Here is a 15,302-nt window from a genome sequence, read left to right on the forward strand (position 1 = left end):
ATTAAACAAATACAAGAGTACATCTTTATTTATTAAAGGTAATAAAAAAGTAACACAAGTTCATATAATGAATATAAAAAGGTTGAACTGACGTTATAAAATTTGATAACATATTTATTCATATAATCAAAAACAGAATCATTTCATAACAAACTCTACTTAGCTCCAAGGTTACTTAGAGTAAAAAAACCTCATTGCACCAACTCATTTTACTGCTACAACTGTATGTAAAAAAAGGTGTTTTTCTTCTTTGCTAATACTGGAATATACATGTATAATAAATCATCATTAAACCTTAACTTGTAAACGTTCACCTTGAATCACTAAATTGATATAGAAATAACAAAGCTCTATAGAATGAGCTGACTAGTCATCCCCAGCCAGTGCGGCAAATGGATTCCTTCCTCCCATGATACCTCTCTCCCCCTCATCTTCCTGTGATGAGGAATTATCTTCACTTACTGAGGGAGAGTTGTCTCCCTTCTCTTGCTGAAATTCATCATCTGTAGTCTCCTCGCCACTTTCATTTTCCACGTCCTTGGCCTCAAACTTATGGAGTTCCTCAGACAGCTGCTTCGTCTCCTGGTGATGGAGCCATAGTTCTGAAAATGACAGAGAATGCAATCTGCAGTTTTTGTTCATGTGCTTTACTATGTATGTGATTATTTTGCCAATGAAAATTTAAAATTTCTATTGAAATGCATACATTATGAATAAACATTTTACAGAAACCATTATCGTAGTTATGTTAATGAAAAACAAAGATTTATTTCCATGTAAGTTATCTCACTTGCCAAGACATGTCCTTTTACATGCAATTATGTTTTGACTGAATACTGATTACCAGTATTGCAGTAACAGTGTATTTAAATTTAAGACCAGTATATTGAATAAAGTTCTAAGCTCCATAGTGCATAAATTTTTTATCAGTTTCAGATAAACTACAACCTTACCTTCATCAGCAGTATAACCTGGGGGTCGCAAACACAAGCAGATCCGCCCTATCAAAGCCATTCTTAGGAGATGATTGGCAGCCCTGTAGGCATCGGGTCGAGCAGCTTTAGCTGTTAAAAATCCTTTCTTCAAAGCCCAAGCTGGAAAAAAAACATGTTTGATAATCAGTAAGCTATTGTGTAAAAGCACCAAGTTTAATCCATGCTGTTAAAGAATTAGAAAACTTCCTGGAGTAGTTGGGGTAGTTGTCCACTCAGATGTCAATAAACAAACGTACCTTCACAGATATCAAAGGCTGTCCATTGGTCACCCTCATCAATGTCTGAGTGCTTCAGTTTTAACAGCTTTGGTAAATTGATCCTCTCCCCCAAGTACCCAATCACAGAATATGGATCCCTTACTTGAGCAATTGGATAGATGCCAGCAATAATCTATCAAGGAAAATTCAATCAGTCTCCCTGACATATCACAATGATATGTAAGCATCATGTAAAATATTAAGAATACATTAATTTTCTCTATATTTCAAATAAAGCTGGAATAGTAATTAAGGGGGTTGGATGGTCTACAATTTAACCATCAGATCTTCCTACAGTTTTAAGAATTGAATCATTAAGCTATAAGCTATAATTTACGCAAGAAAAAATCCATATACATTATTTTTTGAATTTGGGAACTTTCCCATAATTTGATATGGAGCTCTTCTTTTAAAGAAGATCAATACAGTCTATAAATGGCCATGATCATCAAGTCCTGTTAAAAGTTAATTTGAACATATTTTATTGCATTATATATTGCAATGGGATTGGGCAAAAGTTATAAAAACTTAATTCACCCTCTCCCTATATTTCCCTACCCTATATCTCCCTAGGGAGACAAGTCTTAAAAGTTGTACATACCTGTAATGATTTATCTACTATAGACGGGAATACTAGACCTGGACAATCACAAAGCTTGACCGTGGGTGTCAGGAATATTGTCTGGAAATGTTTGGTGTGTCCAGGGGTTTTTGACACACTTACTACCTATCATAGAAAAATGAACATCTTTATAATGAAACTTCACTTGGCTTACAAAATACTGTACAAGTAAGTTGATCACATTGATAAATATTTTTGTAAGGCTTATACACACCTTCTTTCCCACAAGTCCATTCAATAAAGAGGATTTTCCAACATTTGGATATCCTTCATGCAAAAGAAAATAAATGATGAATCAGTTCTTTATAAACTACCATATTTCTTCAAGAAATAAAGTTGAACAAAGAGGTATTAAGAGAAACTGGTAATGTATCTGTGATAATGTCTGACAAAATACATAAATATCATATATTTACCCACACATCCTATGGTAAGAACTCCATCCTTAAACATCTCATGTCCTTCTTTTTCTTCAGAAGGGAGAGAATCGTCAATGTCATTCACTTCATCATCTGGGTCTGCATGAATTTTCTCCTCCCAGCTAGACAAATCAACTGACAAAGGAAAAAAATCAGTAATTTTTTGGAAAATTCAAAGAATACCATTGTCTGATTAAACTATATCCATATCATACCTTTATTCCCTACAATTTCCTGACAAACTCGCAGTAGCTGCAATGGACCTACTGACTGATTGTATCTGTTAATCTTTCCTCTTTTAAAGGCTGAAAAATTAAGAGAGCACTTAGAAAACTGATTTATAAATTCGTGTAAATCATGTTTATATAATGTGTTAATTTGTTTTGAAGAAACATCAATGATGAAATTAGGTGCATAAGATATATTTTCTGTCAATGTATAGCATAGAATTTTTCGAGAGGATATCGAATATATAATTATAAGATTTGTTGCTGAAAAACAAAGAAAAAGACTTTAATATCTTATGACCTGCAAATGTTAAACTTACCAATGTTACATGTATTTGCAACAAAAGTATGGTATACATCCACATAACATTTACACTTGTGATTCAATCATCATGCAAAATACATTACCAGGTAATACAGATATAACACATTAGCTTGAGTACCTCTTCTCTGTTGCTGAAACTCGCCACCTTTAGCATATGCAGCTTCTGAAGGATTTGAGCTAAAGAGGACAATTTTGAGCTCAGGAAATTTAGTCAGGAGGTAGTGTTTCCACGCCACAGTTAAGGCCCTTGGAGCCAGGTCTATTTTGTTAATGACCACTATCATGGACTTGTGCAGAGTTTTTGTCACATAACTGTACAAAGCTGGTGAAAAGTGCAAAACCTTGAACAAAATAAATGGCAAAGATTGTTAATATTATAAAAAAAATCAAATATATGTAACTGGATTATCTATGATACAAATTTTGAACTGAAACTGAAATCCCGAAATCCAAATCAGTTCATCCATTTTAACATTTAAGGATTGCGGTACATTAAAATTTCAGTATTCATTCCTTTCCTAGAGAGTACATACCGGTGTTCTAACATCTACAATCAGAAGCAGCACATCCGAGATCTCCATCACCCTCCATAACTGTCGCCAGGTCTCCAAGTTCATCTCAAAGTAACTCAGCTCCTTGGCAGTGTGTTCCTCCATGATCCCAGCAACATATTTCTATGCCATATAAAATATAATTCAACAATTTACAATAAGCTTTTCTTTTTTTTTGGTATAGATTAATGAATCTCACAAAAGAAGTTGTCAGATATTGATACATGTATCTCCAAAATTATCAATAAATATTTTAATATGTAAATCTGCCTTTTTTTTTAGTATTAATGTTTCGTGAGAACTACTGAATTCTTATATAGAATTGACAATACATGTATCACCTGGAAGTACTTTTCTTCTCTGGCTTCCAGTTGTTGTTTGGACATAGAGTAGTCCCATGGTGGTCGCTTTGGAATGTCTAAAACAGACCCTGGCCTGTAGACAGTCTCAAAATCAATCTCCAAATCTGTCTATGATAGAAAATGGGACAATATTAGATTATATAACAGCATGATTTGGAGTATTAACTAATGCATGTGTCTTTATTGTGGCAAATTTATGACACTTATATCATTACAGAGCTTATAATTGATAGGTATTTGCCGCATCATTTATATACTGTATACAGGAAAATATTCGCCTCTGTTTTATTTTCGCCCCTAACGTCCTTGTTGAGAGCAGGCGAATTTGAGACTGGGTGAATCAAAGTCTCAAATTATTTCTCTTTGAAAATTCAAGACGGGGCGAAACCGGTTGCTCGTGTAGAAGGGCGGAAATTACATGGGAAGAAAATAACCCTGTATACAGTAGTGTGTATTGTTACTTGAATAGTTATTTATATCACACCTTTAAAACTATCCTTAATAAGTTTAAGCCTAAAATCACAGTAAATGAAAAGATATTGTAAGTGCTCTTACAGTTCTTTAAATATAACCCGATACACATGTACATGTACAAAAATGTTATTTTTGTTGGGGTTTTTTTTAAGGCAAAAATCGTTAAAATTGGTCTTTGTAATCTATATTGATATAAAATATCAAAATAGAACATGTACAGTATTATGTATTTCATTTACTATTTGTTACAATCATGAAATTTTTTTTTAATGTCTATGCCTAACCAGGACCCTTGATTGTAAGAATAATATCTGGATATATAGATTATTATAGCTTAATTGTCCTTTATGGTTCAAGTATCCCAAAGTACAACCTACCAAATACATTTAGACCTACCAGTTTCTTAGGAATAACAGGCTCAGTCTTTGCCCTTAATTTTCTCTCATCCACTTCCTGTTTACTTTCTTTGAAAAAATGAAGGCGATACCTGAAATATCAATGAAAAGTGGAATTGTGTGTTGTCTTTAAAATTCTTTTACAGCTATTTGACTGTGGTAGTAATGTGCTTCCTTTCTGAAATTTAGTATTTTATTTTCAATGGTTATAGTGAAGCTTGTGTAATTGTAGATTTACTTCCCTTTAACTAAAGTTTGTTATTGGGGATCAAGAATATACCAGGTATCTTATGACTTACTTAAGATAGAGAATTCCCAATATATACAAGTTTTGGTTGCTACGACTCCAAGATGTACTAATTGAACTATTCAAAACAAAACTTAAATTGCAAAACTTCACTCATTTGTATATGTTAACAATATCTATTAAGCACTTTTCAGTTTATTGATAAATCAATAAAATATAAATTAGATGGCAGGGTGGGGTGGGGGGGTTGATAAAGGGATAATGTCATATTGCCTAATAATAACTGTGTGAATTCTCTTGATTAAGAACAAAAATTTTGAACATGAAAATTATATGTTAATTGTTTTTTTGCTGATGGAGGCATGAGCATGGTGACACAAGTTATGTAAGGTTTTGAGTATGAAACAATTGCAACAAGCAAAACTATACAATATGAGTATAACATAAAAAGGAAGGCGTTTTATAGGTTAGATCAACCAGTAAGTAAGGTCCACTAGAATACAAATGCATAATACATTTTAAGAAAATTTCATTCTAACAACATTCTATTTAAACAATGATATCCTATTCTAAACATTTTGCATCATCCTGAATCTTTTAATCATATGTATCAAATAAAGGGATTGTCCAGTCAGTGGATAGCCTCCTTTTCAATTTCTGACTCCCCATCTACCAGTATAGTTAACATTTTTATAAATATGATTCATTAAATAAATGATAAACATGACTTATTGATTATAATGCTACTTTACCTGTTTGGGTCATTTTTCTTGCCGGCAAAATCTTTAGGCTGCTTGTTGACCTCTAACCTTTCGCTACTGGTGGCTTGCTCTCCTTCACTGTCATCACTGCTATCATTATCTACAATTCAGGTACCAAAAATAGATAGATGCAGGTTTACCAACAAATTACTCATGATTTCATTGACTTTTTTTTCCTTTTGGGAAAAGAATGGTTCGTTTATGCTACATACTCGTAATAAATTTTCTATACACCATTAGCTATCTTATTACTAACAGTCGATAAAATATCCATCTTATAAATAAAGCAGCAAGATGAAGGCAAATTTTCTAATAACACGAATAATGTTCTATTGAATAGTTGTCATTTTTTTTTTATATACGTCAAAATATGTGTTATATTCCAATGAATTCAGCGAATTCTGTACAAGTTATAGTAGTCTTGGTAATCTAAAGTTTAATTCATACATTAAAAGTGGTGATTCAGATATACATGTACATGTACATTAGTAAATATACATGTATACGTTGGTTACAACCCCACCCACTGAATGCACAGGCTTAGAACCATGCAATGTTAGTAAAACGCATATTTTAATATGTTTCCCAGAATTATCAATTTAATTTTTGTTATACACATCTTTTATTTTTAAGTTAAATATTGCTATAAAACTGTTATGCATGTCAGACATAAGACAAGTGCAGGCTTTACCAGAGATTGTCAAAAAAACATTAACATAACCTCTGACTGAGTCAACTAGTCAACAGGCTGATCATACTTTAATACAGAGTAATTAAACCAGTATATTAAAGTACATTTTGATGTACATGTGTAAAGTACCATACCATACAAAAATGTTCAATAACCATGATAATACGAAATATTTGAATAAAATCGGCTATGAGAAAACGAATACAAGGCAAAGTAGATGCATTTATTATTGTTTATTCAGAAATACGTTCAGAAAAAAAGAGATACAGTTTTGTTTCAGTGAATACACCACCCTCTTTTGATATATATTAATTGGTATAAATAAGTGCATATTTTACACAAGGCTTGAACTTAAAGGTATGTCGAGAGTAATTTGCTAAGAACAGGGGTTTTTTTAAACTCAATTAAAGAGAGTCATTTTAATATTCATTTAGCTGCAGAACAGCGTGTAGTTCTCTGGGAAAAGATATTGACAAACCAGACTGTAAATATGTTCATTTCCGGAGAGCTACAGTTCTGCAGCTATTATTCTCTAACCTATTTTTTATAATCCTCTAAAAGAACTATATGTTTATTAATATAGTTAATATTGTGTCTATTTCAACAAATTAAAATCAAACACCGTTAACCTTGTTTAACTGACAGCGTGTCATCTGGTAGTACCTATATGATTAACAAGTAACGCTCTCACCACTGTCTGGTGAATAACTTTTCAAATGCGTTATATTCCTTTTCTTAAGATATTGTTACTGAATTCGAATTTCCTCTGTATTGATTTATAAAAATGCAAAAAATTACCGTTTCTCTTTCTTCTGCGCTTTTCTTGTAACTGAAACTTCTTTTGCTTAGAGCTGAAAGGCTTCTTACGAGGCATCAACAACAAAATATTTAAAACTTACAGAGAATAAGGCATTAACTTATGCAAGAGGTTTGTGATCTATACCGGAAGTTAAATTACTTTAGTGCCGAGGTAAATATAAAATGTCATATCGCGCTTTAAACCTTCATACAAATTTAAAGATGGTAACATTGATCATTTACTCATTTCATAGAAATAATACGAATACGAATCATATTTAAATTATTTATACGCTGAATATTTTAATTATTCACTGCGTAACTGCTCTGTTTGCCTTGGTGCCGAGACTGTTGGGTGTTGTAAACTGTTGACTCGTGGACATTTAACAAGACAAAACAACTATGAACATGAAATAACAGTATATAAGGCAACACGATGGAATTTCCGTTTTCTGTAAATAATTTACTCGGTTCCACAATATGTAAATTGGATAATACTGTGACCCCTTTCAGAAAAAACGCTGATGGGTAAGCAAAATGAAAACTATGTGATTGTTTATTTTCTTAGTGAAATCTATGCGAACATAACTATGATTAAGTTGCATGTACTAATTAAGAAATAATTATTACAAATTAGATTCAAGTGAAACTCTCGAAACTGTATACCAACAGTTCATAAATGATTTACAACTGAGCTGACTATAGCTAACCAGTCATTCTCAAATTCATTTGTAGCATGTTAAATTTTTCTTTCATAAAGTTTAACATTAATATTTTTCAGATATGATGCAAGACAGTTACGCAGACAGCTTATGGAAGTCATCGACCGAATGGGAGAAGCATCTGCGAGGGTATATATATATATATTTCATTTTATCTATATACCGTTTACATATATGATTCCCTCTATTCCTTACGGAAACTTTTGCTTAATTCAAACAGTCAGACTGAAATCTACACCCCCTGTTTATCAATTGGTCATAACCCACAGCGACTGAAAATGACAGGGCTGCATGAAATATCCACTAGTACTCCCTGTTTATCGATTGTTTAAAACCTACAGCAACCTAAGAAAAATCACATCTGCATGAAATAATAATGATGATGTCAGACTCAAATTTCCGAGGAGACAATGCGACTGTTTCTTTTAGCTAACGTACTGATGTACATTAACAGTTATTTAGTGAATTTTACTAGCTTACTTTTTACAATTAATTTCTTAATTTGTTAAAAGAAAGATGTAAATAAAAAAAAAAAGAATGCTTTATTTGATGATTCATGCAGGTTATGAAGGAAGCGAACATTGCAGAAAAAATTTACAAAAGCCGCTAACGTTGGTTATTTTTTCTGCATTGTCGCCACCTTCATATCCCGCATGAATCACCAAAGAAAGCAGTTTATTGTTTAAATAGAGACTGAAAAATTGGTTTATAGATCTACTTTAACATTTATTATCTGTTAATATATAAACAAACCAGTCACTTTTGCAACCAAATAACTCAAACTTTTGGTCTAGAAAATCCATTTAAAAAATCCATGAATATGAGAACTAAAATATACAATATGTGAAAAAAAACAGTGGTTGGGCAACCATCTTTCTTAAATATCCATAAATTAAGGTATCAGTGTTTGAGACACTGAAGCTTGACTGCATGTTTATCAATATTTTAAAATTCATGTTTAAATCATTTGGAACTTTTAAAACTTAAGGCTTTATGTTTGAGAAAGAACTAAAATATAGATATCTATAAAACATTTTATATAAACACTGTCTGACGTGTTTAATAATATTGATTTTTATTTTGATGAACAGTGAGTTGAATTTATATTACATACTTTTAATCATACATGTATTCAGATAAAATGCATTATTTTAGGCTCAGGGTCTGCGAACTATAATTACCACAGGAAGAAAACTGGAATTGTCAGATCATATTCTTTATGTGATGCGAGATGATCAATTAAATGAGTAAGTATACCGTATTTTCAAACCAGTTTCCTGGTTACAGTTATGCCTAAAGAATTGAGAGAATTAAAATGTTAAGTTCTTGGATATAATAATGGGTAAAATAATTACCAACATAAACATTGTTATACATTACAAATACTAGTGTATATTTATTATACCACTCAGATAGAACTTGTAATTATAAGTAATACATGTATTCTGTTTTTAAGACAATACTTTGATATTGAAGTACATCAGCTTGGTATTTGCAAATGAACCAGTTTTTAGGATATCAGTGTTGGCATATTTCATGTTCATACTTTTCTTGTGATTTTCAGCAACAAAGGTGCTGTAATTGGAATACTAAAAATTGGAAATAAAAAGTTATTTGTCTATGACACCAAAGGCCGTGTTCATGAAATGGAGCCAATGTGTGTTCTTGATTTTTATGTTCATGAATCTCGACAAAGGATGGGATGTGGTAAACTCTTATTTGAGTACTTTCTAAAGGTAAATAGATGATTAAGAGATAATTATCTATATACATGTAGGTATAAAAATGTAGCACTAGATAATGAATCTAATATATAACTATAAAGATAATCAGTTTTAAAGGATAACAATGCTTTATAATATTTATATTCTTTATTTTAGCCTTAAAACCTGTGTTACTATGGCATAGATATTTTCATTTTTTATGAATTAAATTTCAATAGGTTGAATCTAAATATGCAACACTAATTACTGTTCTGCATAGTGCATACCAGTAAATAGATTTATAACAGTTTGGTCTTACTTCTTTTTCAGGACCAGGATATAGATCCACGTCATTTAGCAATAGACAAGCCATCCTTTAAATTTAGCCAGTTCTTAAAGAAGCACTACAACCTAAAAGCAGAACTTCCACAAGTGAATAACTTTGTTGTGTATGAGGGATTCTTTAGTAGCCTGACATCTCAGGACAATTCAAGAGGAAGAAGAGGATACTCCAGACCTCCACTACACCCAAACACAAATTGTAAGGATTGGTTTCTTGTTGAATTTCAATTTTTTCTATTGGCACAAATTCATGAAGTAAGAATAATTGGCAAAGACCCAACAAATGCAAAACAGATGTGCATTTGTATTATCATTTCACATCAATATAAAGGTTAAGCATCATTGAATTTCATATTCTTAGAAAAGAAAAATTCTGGCATTTTATTACATGGGACATGCCAGAATGAATATTATGAATGATATTTTAAAAACCTATGGGGTTTATATATATGCATAGACCAACATAATTTTTTTTTCCAAATAAATTGTCAAATCTTCATTGGGCATGACATCCATGATTTCAAAATTGATTAATTTTGAGCATCTCGGAATTGATAAAACTTTATTGCTACATGTTTTTTTTTGCTCTGCTCTTCAAATAGATGTAATGGTATTAGAAGGTTAGTGAAAAGGATCTTGCCTTTTTTGTAGATAATAACTCTGAGGTGAAGGCTGGGAGACGGCAAGGTTCCAGTCACTATAGATACAGGAACTCACCATCTAGTCAGCTAGAGTCGGACACCTATGAACCATCCAATCGATCATCTCCAAGGCGAGGAGAAAACATGGTCAGTTTGCCATTTATTAAATACCAGTAAAAGTACTTATGTTTATTTGTTAGTTCCTATGCAATTTATTAAATAATTGGTCTTATATATGTCCATATGTTAGTCTCTATAATGAAAAACTTTTTCCAAGGTCATTGAAAAATTTAAAATATTTGAACTATTATTTTCAGACTCCTGAAATAATTCCCACCCCTCCAAGAGCCCCTTCTCACACTGAAGTGTTGGAGAGACTTCTAAGTGAAAGAGAGTAAGTGTTGTTGCATTCATTGTTCTTCTTTTTGTGAAATAAAACAGGAGTTGTTATAAGATCATGCAGCCTGTGTACAAAGATATGAAAAGTTGACAAATATTATTTTCATTTGATTTACATTTGTTGTGAAATTGCTTGATACTTTAATCTGTATTGCTTAAAACTAATATCTATAAGATACATGTACCACTTTCTTAACTGTATCTAAGTTGTTGGTTTGAATCTTGCATGCACATACAGCTTAAAACTGTAAAAAAAAAAAAAGTTCTGCATCCTAAATCAAGTTCTGCTTCTTAAATCAATATAAATTTTGTGTTCTGAGTGTCAGCTTTTGGTGTTGCAAAACCTTACAATCTTCCTCATAATCACACTCATTCAACATCCTTTCCTTTTCACAGCAAAATCAAACAATTAAGGGGCACCTCTCCTTCCACTAAACATCGCACAATTGGTGCAAGTGCTTCTCATTATACTCGTCACTCCAATACCCCTTCTGAGACAGACTCACGGCCTAATACAACCTCTGTACTCCACTTGCAAACCAGGGGTAGTGGGGGAAGAGGAAGCCGCCACTCACAGAACAGGAATCAGAATGCAGGGACCAATGGAGACAGATCCCCTCCTCTGCTTCAAAGGGAACCTCCCATCAATTATCAGGAGAAAATGAATCTTCATCAGGATTACATGGGCAGAAATGGGCATCTTAAAGTTACAAAGGGAATTCCATCCAGGTAAAGAATCAAATTTTTATCTATATATGCAACTTAATTGATCATGAATTGCAGAAAAAAAAAGTTCATCTACCCACACTTTTATTTTTACCCTTTTCGCAAATTGAGAAATTTTTATCTCCACCTTGAACAAAAATCTTATATTATAATAGGGCATGCAATCAGTCATAGTTGGATTTGTACCAGTAATTTTTCATTTTATCTTTTTGACAGTTTACCATCCATTAATAATCACCAGAGTAAAACGCAGTACAGCGAGAATCCAGCAAGCAACATCCTGGCTGGAATCCCAACCCCTTGGAAGGGAAACTTCCCCAGCAACTCTAACTGGACTGTGTACGGGGCCCCCAATAACTATCAGACTATTGGCTCAAGGCATTACAATCACACCAGACTGTGGTGATAATAATAAGGTCTCAACAAAATCAAAAGAGGTTTTCATTTTAGTCTTCTCTGGAAGCATGTGTATTTGACATAATGGCCAGAAATGCTCAACTCTCATTTACCATGGACAAAACTCTGTACATACACTGTAGTTATTTATTACTGAGACATTATGATTGTAAATGGTGAATAACACCAAAAGTTCATGTGGACTCTTACCTCTGCAATTCAATAACAATACAATATTTCTTCAGTTGCATAAGAGTGTGCCACTTGAATTAAGAACATATATATGTTGTAGAATATATTTTGCTTGAAATGTCTACTTCTTCTTATCACATACATTTTATTGGTGGAATTTGGAGGAGGGGGTGTCTTTAGTTTTACAAAATTATGAAATTGATTAGGATTCATAAAGGTTTATCTATTTTTTATCATTTGCATTTTAATTTCTTCCTAATAAATGCAACTTGCAGTTTTTCAATTTTAAAAGTTATAGGGTTTCCAATGAACATTTTCTGTCAAAATATTAAATGTGCTTTAAGTAGATGTATTAATCTGTTTTTCTCAGAATACAAGACTTCATACCGACTTTTTTCGAAGTTTTTTTTTTTTTTAATTTTTTTAACCTTAAATATCGTATTTTCAACGTTGGTATAGTAATGTTGTATTTCTGCTGTTTTGAATTTGTTGATAGCCCTTCAGTTAGTTTTATTGTGCAATTTTAAATCTGTTTTCTAAAACGGTTTAGAGTTTTATGAACATGCAAGTTAAATTGTGTTAATGATGTTTGAAACTGCCTCTTGGTTGATGGTGTTGTTATTATAGCAATACTGACTTTGCTCAGGCTTAAAATGTGTCCATCCATACAGTACATTGAACTGTATATTAATACATTCTTCTTTTATTCAAGAGGTGCTGTGTTTAAATGTTTTCAAATGCTAGCACTTAAACTACTAATTTTTTTTTTTTTAAAATGGAATACATTTAATGCTGGTTCATGATGTCTCATATACCCGTTAATTATCTACATGACTATATATTTCACATTTACATTGACTATTCGATGTAAAAAAACATGTACATACACAATCTGCAATGGCGTTCACAATGAACAATGATGTTAACTGTTTATAAATTGTAATCATTAAATGCAAATTTATTTATTTAATTGGTCCATGGTGGTATATTTAGATAGATATTGGAGGTATACAAATATCCACTAGTAAATTAAATAAAATGTATGTACATGTACTATACTAGGATGAAATGCAGTATAATACTGTGTGCACTCCAATTGAAATTTACACCAATACAGCCAATATGTAAAAAATGACAATACTGTATTTGAGTTTTGTTTACAAACAAAGAGTTATAAACTCTGTATCTTGCTTATAACTTGATATTTGAGTTTCAAATTTTGACATGACATTATAAAGTTCTATATTTATCAGTATAAACATTGAAAATGGGAAATAAAATTTGAAAATTTTAAGTCAAATCGTGTCCAAGTCCCTTTAAAAAGTACAATTAAAATTCTAAATTTGAGGAAGAGAATGTTGTGACCTAAAACCTGCCACATGCATGTATATGTTCATGGTATGAACAGATGGACATACTAGACAGACAATGCCACAAATGCATCCCATTCACAAGAGGCATGTAAAAACTAGAGCATTGAACATTTTTTCATTTCAGACTTACAGATAATTAGATAATTTCTTTTACAATTATATAATATCATGTGGAAAATTATCTATTTATACAAAAGAAAATAAATTATTTAAAGATCTGATTACACTGTAGAAAACAATGAAATTAATGCGTATTCAAAAACTAAAAATACTTGTTTATTTGAAGTTGAATTTTTGTAGCAAACTATTTGATAAAAGGTTGTTGCAAATTCAATTTCGTCATTCTTCTGAACATTTAAGGCCTGACGTATATCTGTGGTCGATGTGCTTCTTCACGGGTCAAATACAAAGTGTGTTCTTCATCTTTATAGTTGGACTCGGTTTCTTTGTTCAAGTCCGCACTAGTAATTTGAGCATTTTTATTTTGTAAATCATATACAGCTATATATAACTCGACCTATAGACTTATACTCGTATTTATTAATGCAAATACGTAGATGAAATTGTTTTAAAAACTTGGAAGTGCAGTCATATATAATTTATTGAAATCATTATTTATTACAAATACATGAATTAAAAAGTTTTTATTTTAAAAATTATGTTTTTGGTCAATATTTCTACGAATTCAAACTTTTTTTCAACTGAATAAAGTTTTCTTTTGAATTTCAGATTTGACCAATCTCTTGCACTGGGGTTTAGTTAACAAATTGTTGATTTCCATCAATTCTTCTACACTCCATGGGTATTCTTTAATAAAAATTCCGACTTCTTCCACACTGAAATCCGTCTTATTGAAAATATTTGGTTCCAAGATAATTCCTTGCTTTAATATTTCTCTTGTTAAGGCTGTCATCTTCATCGTACAAGATCTCAATAAGGCAACTTGCAAATCTGCCTGGTCTCGATACGTTTCTCTTTGAAGAACCTCTATACAAGTCTGCTCATCTGAATTGAAAATCAACAGGGAAAATATTTGGAATGGAATCTTGGATATGCGATTGAGCAAATCTTTAATGATTGCTGGTTTTCTTGACTGAATGGCTGTTTGCAAGAAAGAGAGCAAATCCTGGTCGCTCCAGTCTGTTTCATTAAGAATGCTGTCAATTACTTCATTTTTCTCAGTGGCACAGAAGGGACTTCCGGGGATCAAGCTTTCAACAAATGAGGCATCTATCAGGTTCTTGCACCCCAGCGCATCAAATTTAGAGACCAAATATGGAGGTCCTTTTAAGCAGGCAACAAGATATGCATTCTTAACGTGTCTGTAAGAAAACCCCTTGTCTATGTTTTGAAATATTGTATCAATAAGCTCATGAGTTAATCTGTTCCCAGCAACATGCACACAAACTTTGAAAACATTATTGGGGTTTAGTTTCATGTGCTTGTTCTTCAATATGCTTTGAAATAGATCAAAATCATTTTTTTCAGCTGCGTCATCAAAGTATTTCTGTAATATCTTTAAATCAGTTTCTTCTTCCAAGAACTTTATGCGCTCCTTTGCCTCCTCAAAATCATCATCGTAGTCGTAGAAATGACGAGAAACACCCCAGTTTGGAACGCATAAACCTGAATTTTCTTTGTTTTCATCTTGACACGCCTCTTCCTGATCGGTGTGGTGAATATA

The 15,302-nt window shown here is 32.1% G+C and overlaps 2 protein-coding genes and 1 long non-coding RNA gene across 4 annotated transcripts; 2 read left to right on the plus strand and 1 right to left on the minus strand.

The window, feature by feature from the left end:
* Positions 1-12: 12 nt before the first annotated feature.
* On the minus strand, positions 13-7,294 carry LOC105336586 (guanine nucleotide-binding protein-like 1). The gene is made up of 13 exons (XM_011440950.4): positions 7,125-7,294; positions 5,627-5,735; positions 4,629-4,719; positions 3,738-3,866; positions 3,379-3,519; positions 2,964-3,186; positions 2,509-2,598; positions 2,291-2,428; positions 2,089-2,141; positions 1,854-1,979; positions 1,232-1,385; positions 954-1,094; positions 13-602 (listed from the first exon to the last, which is right to left on the minus strand). The coding sequence occupies exons 1-13, from the start codon at positions 7,198-7,200 to the stop codon at positions 367-369; spliced, it is 1,707 nt and encodes a 568-aa protein (XP_011439252.2). The 5' UTR covers positions 7,201-7,294; the 3' UTR covers positions 13-366.
* On the plus strand, positions 552-3,504 carry LOC136272766 (uncharacterized). Its single transcript, XR_010710834.1, has 3 exons — positions 552-654; positions 931-1,121; positions 3,368-3,504. It is a non-coding gene; the product is annotated as an uncharacterized lncRNA (long non-coding RNA).
* Positions 7,295-7,435: 141 nt separating the features above from the next.
* Positions 7,436-12,604, plus strand: LOC105336584 (alpha-tubulin N-acetyltransferase). Of its 2 annotated transcripts, none has more exons than XM_011440948.4 (9): positions 7,436-7,652; positions 7,906-7,975; positions 9,002-9,093; positions 9,411-9,582; positions 9,880-10,090; positions 10,543-10,679; positions 10,850-10,926; positions 11,328-11,660; positions 11,874-12,604. In XM_011440948.4, the coding sequence occupies exons 1-9, from the start codon at positions 7,561-7,563 to the stop codon at positions 12,061-12,063; spliced, it is 1,374 nt and encodes a 457-aa protein (XP_011439250.2). In that variant the 5' UTR covers positions 7,436-7,560; the 3' UTR covers positions 12,064-12,604. The 2 variants fall into 2 exon arrangements, with proteins under 2 accessions (XP_011439250.2, XP_011439251.2); XM_011440949.4 differs by having other exon boundaries at positions 11,475-11,660.
* The last annotated feature ends 2,698 nt before the right edge of the window (positions 12,605-15,302 follow it).

This window comes from Magallana gigas, chromosome 2, assembly GCF_963853765.1.
Source record: "Magallana gigas chromosome 2, xbMagGiga1.1, whole genome shotgun sequence".
Lineage (NCBI taxonomy): Eukaryota > Metazoa > Mollusca > Bivalvia > Ostreida > Ostreidae > Magallana > Magallana gigas.

Bases quoted from the DNA above. Each gene is read 5' to 3' on its own strand.
- LOC105336586 (XM_011440950.4), bottom strand. From the start codon at position 7,200: ATGCCTCGTAAGAAGCCTTTCAGCTCTAAGCAAAAGAAGTTTCAGTTA. The intron at 2,599-2,963 runs GTACTCAAGCTA...TTAATTTTTCAG, and splicing joins GTTTCAGCAACAGAGAAGAG to CCTTTAAAAGAGGAAAGATT. The intron at 1,095-1,231 runs GTACGTTTGTTT...TTTTTTTTCCAG, and splicing joins AGCCTTTGATATCTGTGAAG to CTTGGGCTTTGAAGAAAGGA.
- LOC105336584 (XM_011440948.4), top strand. From the start codon at position 7,561: ATGGAATTTCCGTTTTCTGTAAATAATTTACTCGGTTCCACAATATGT. The intron at 9,583-9,879 runs GTAAATAGATGA...CTTCTTTTTCAG, and splicing joins TATTTGAGTACTTTCTAAAG to GACCAGGATATAGATCCACG. The intron at 11,661-11,873 runs GTAAAGAATCAA...TCTTTTTGACAG, and splicing joins ACAAAGGGAATTCCATCCAG to TTTACCATCCATTAATAATC.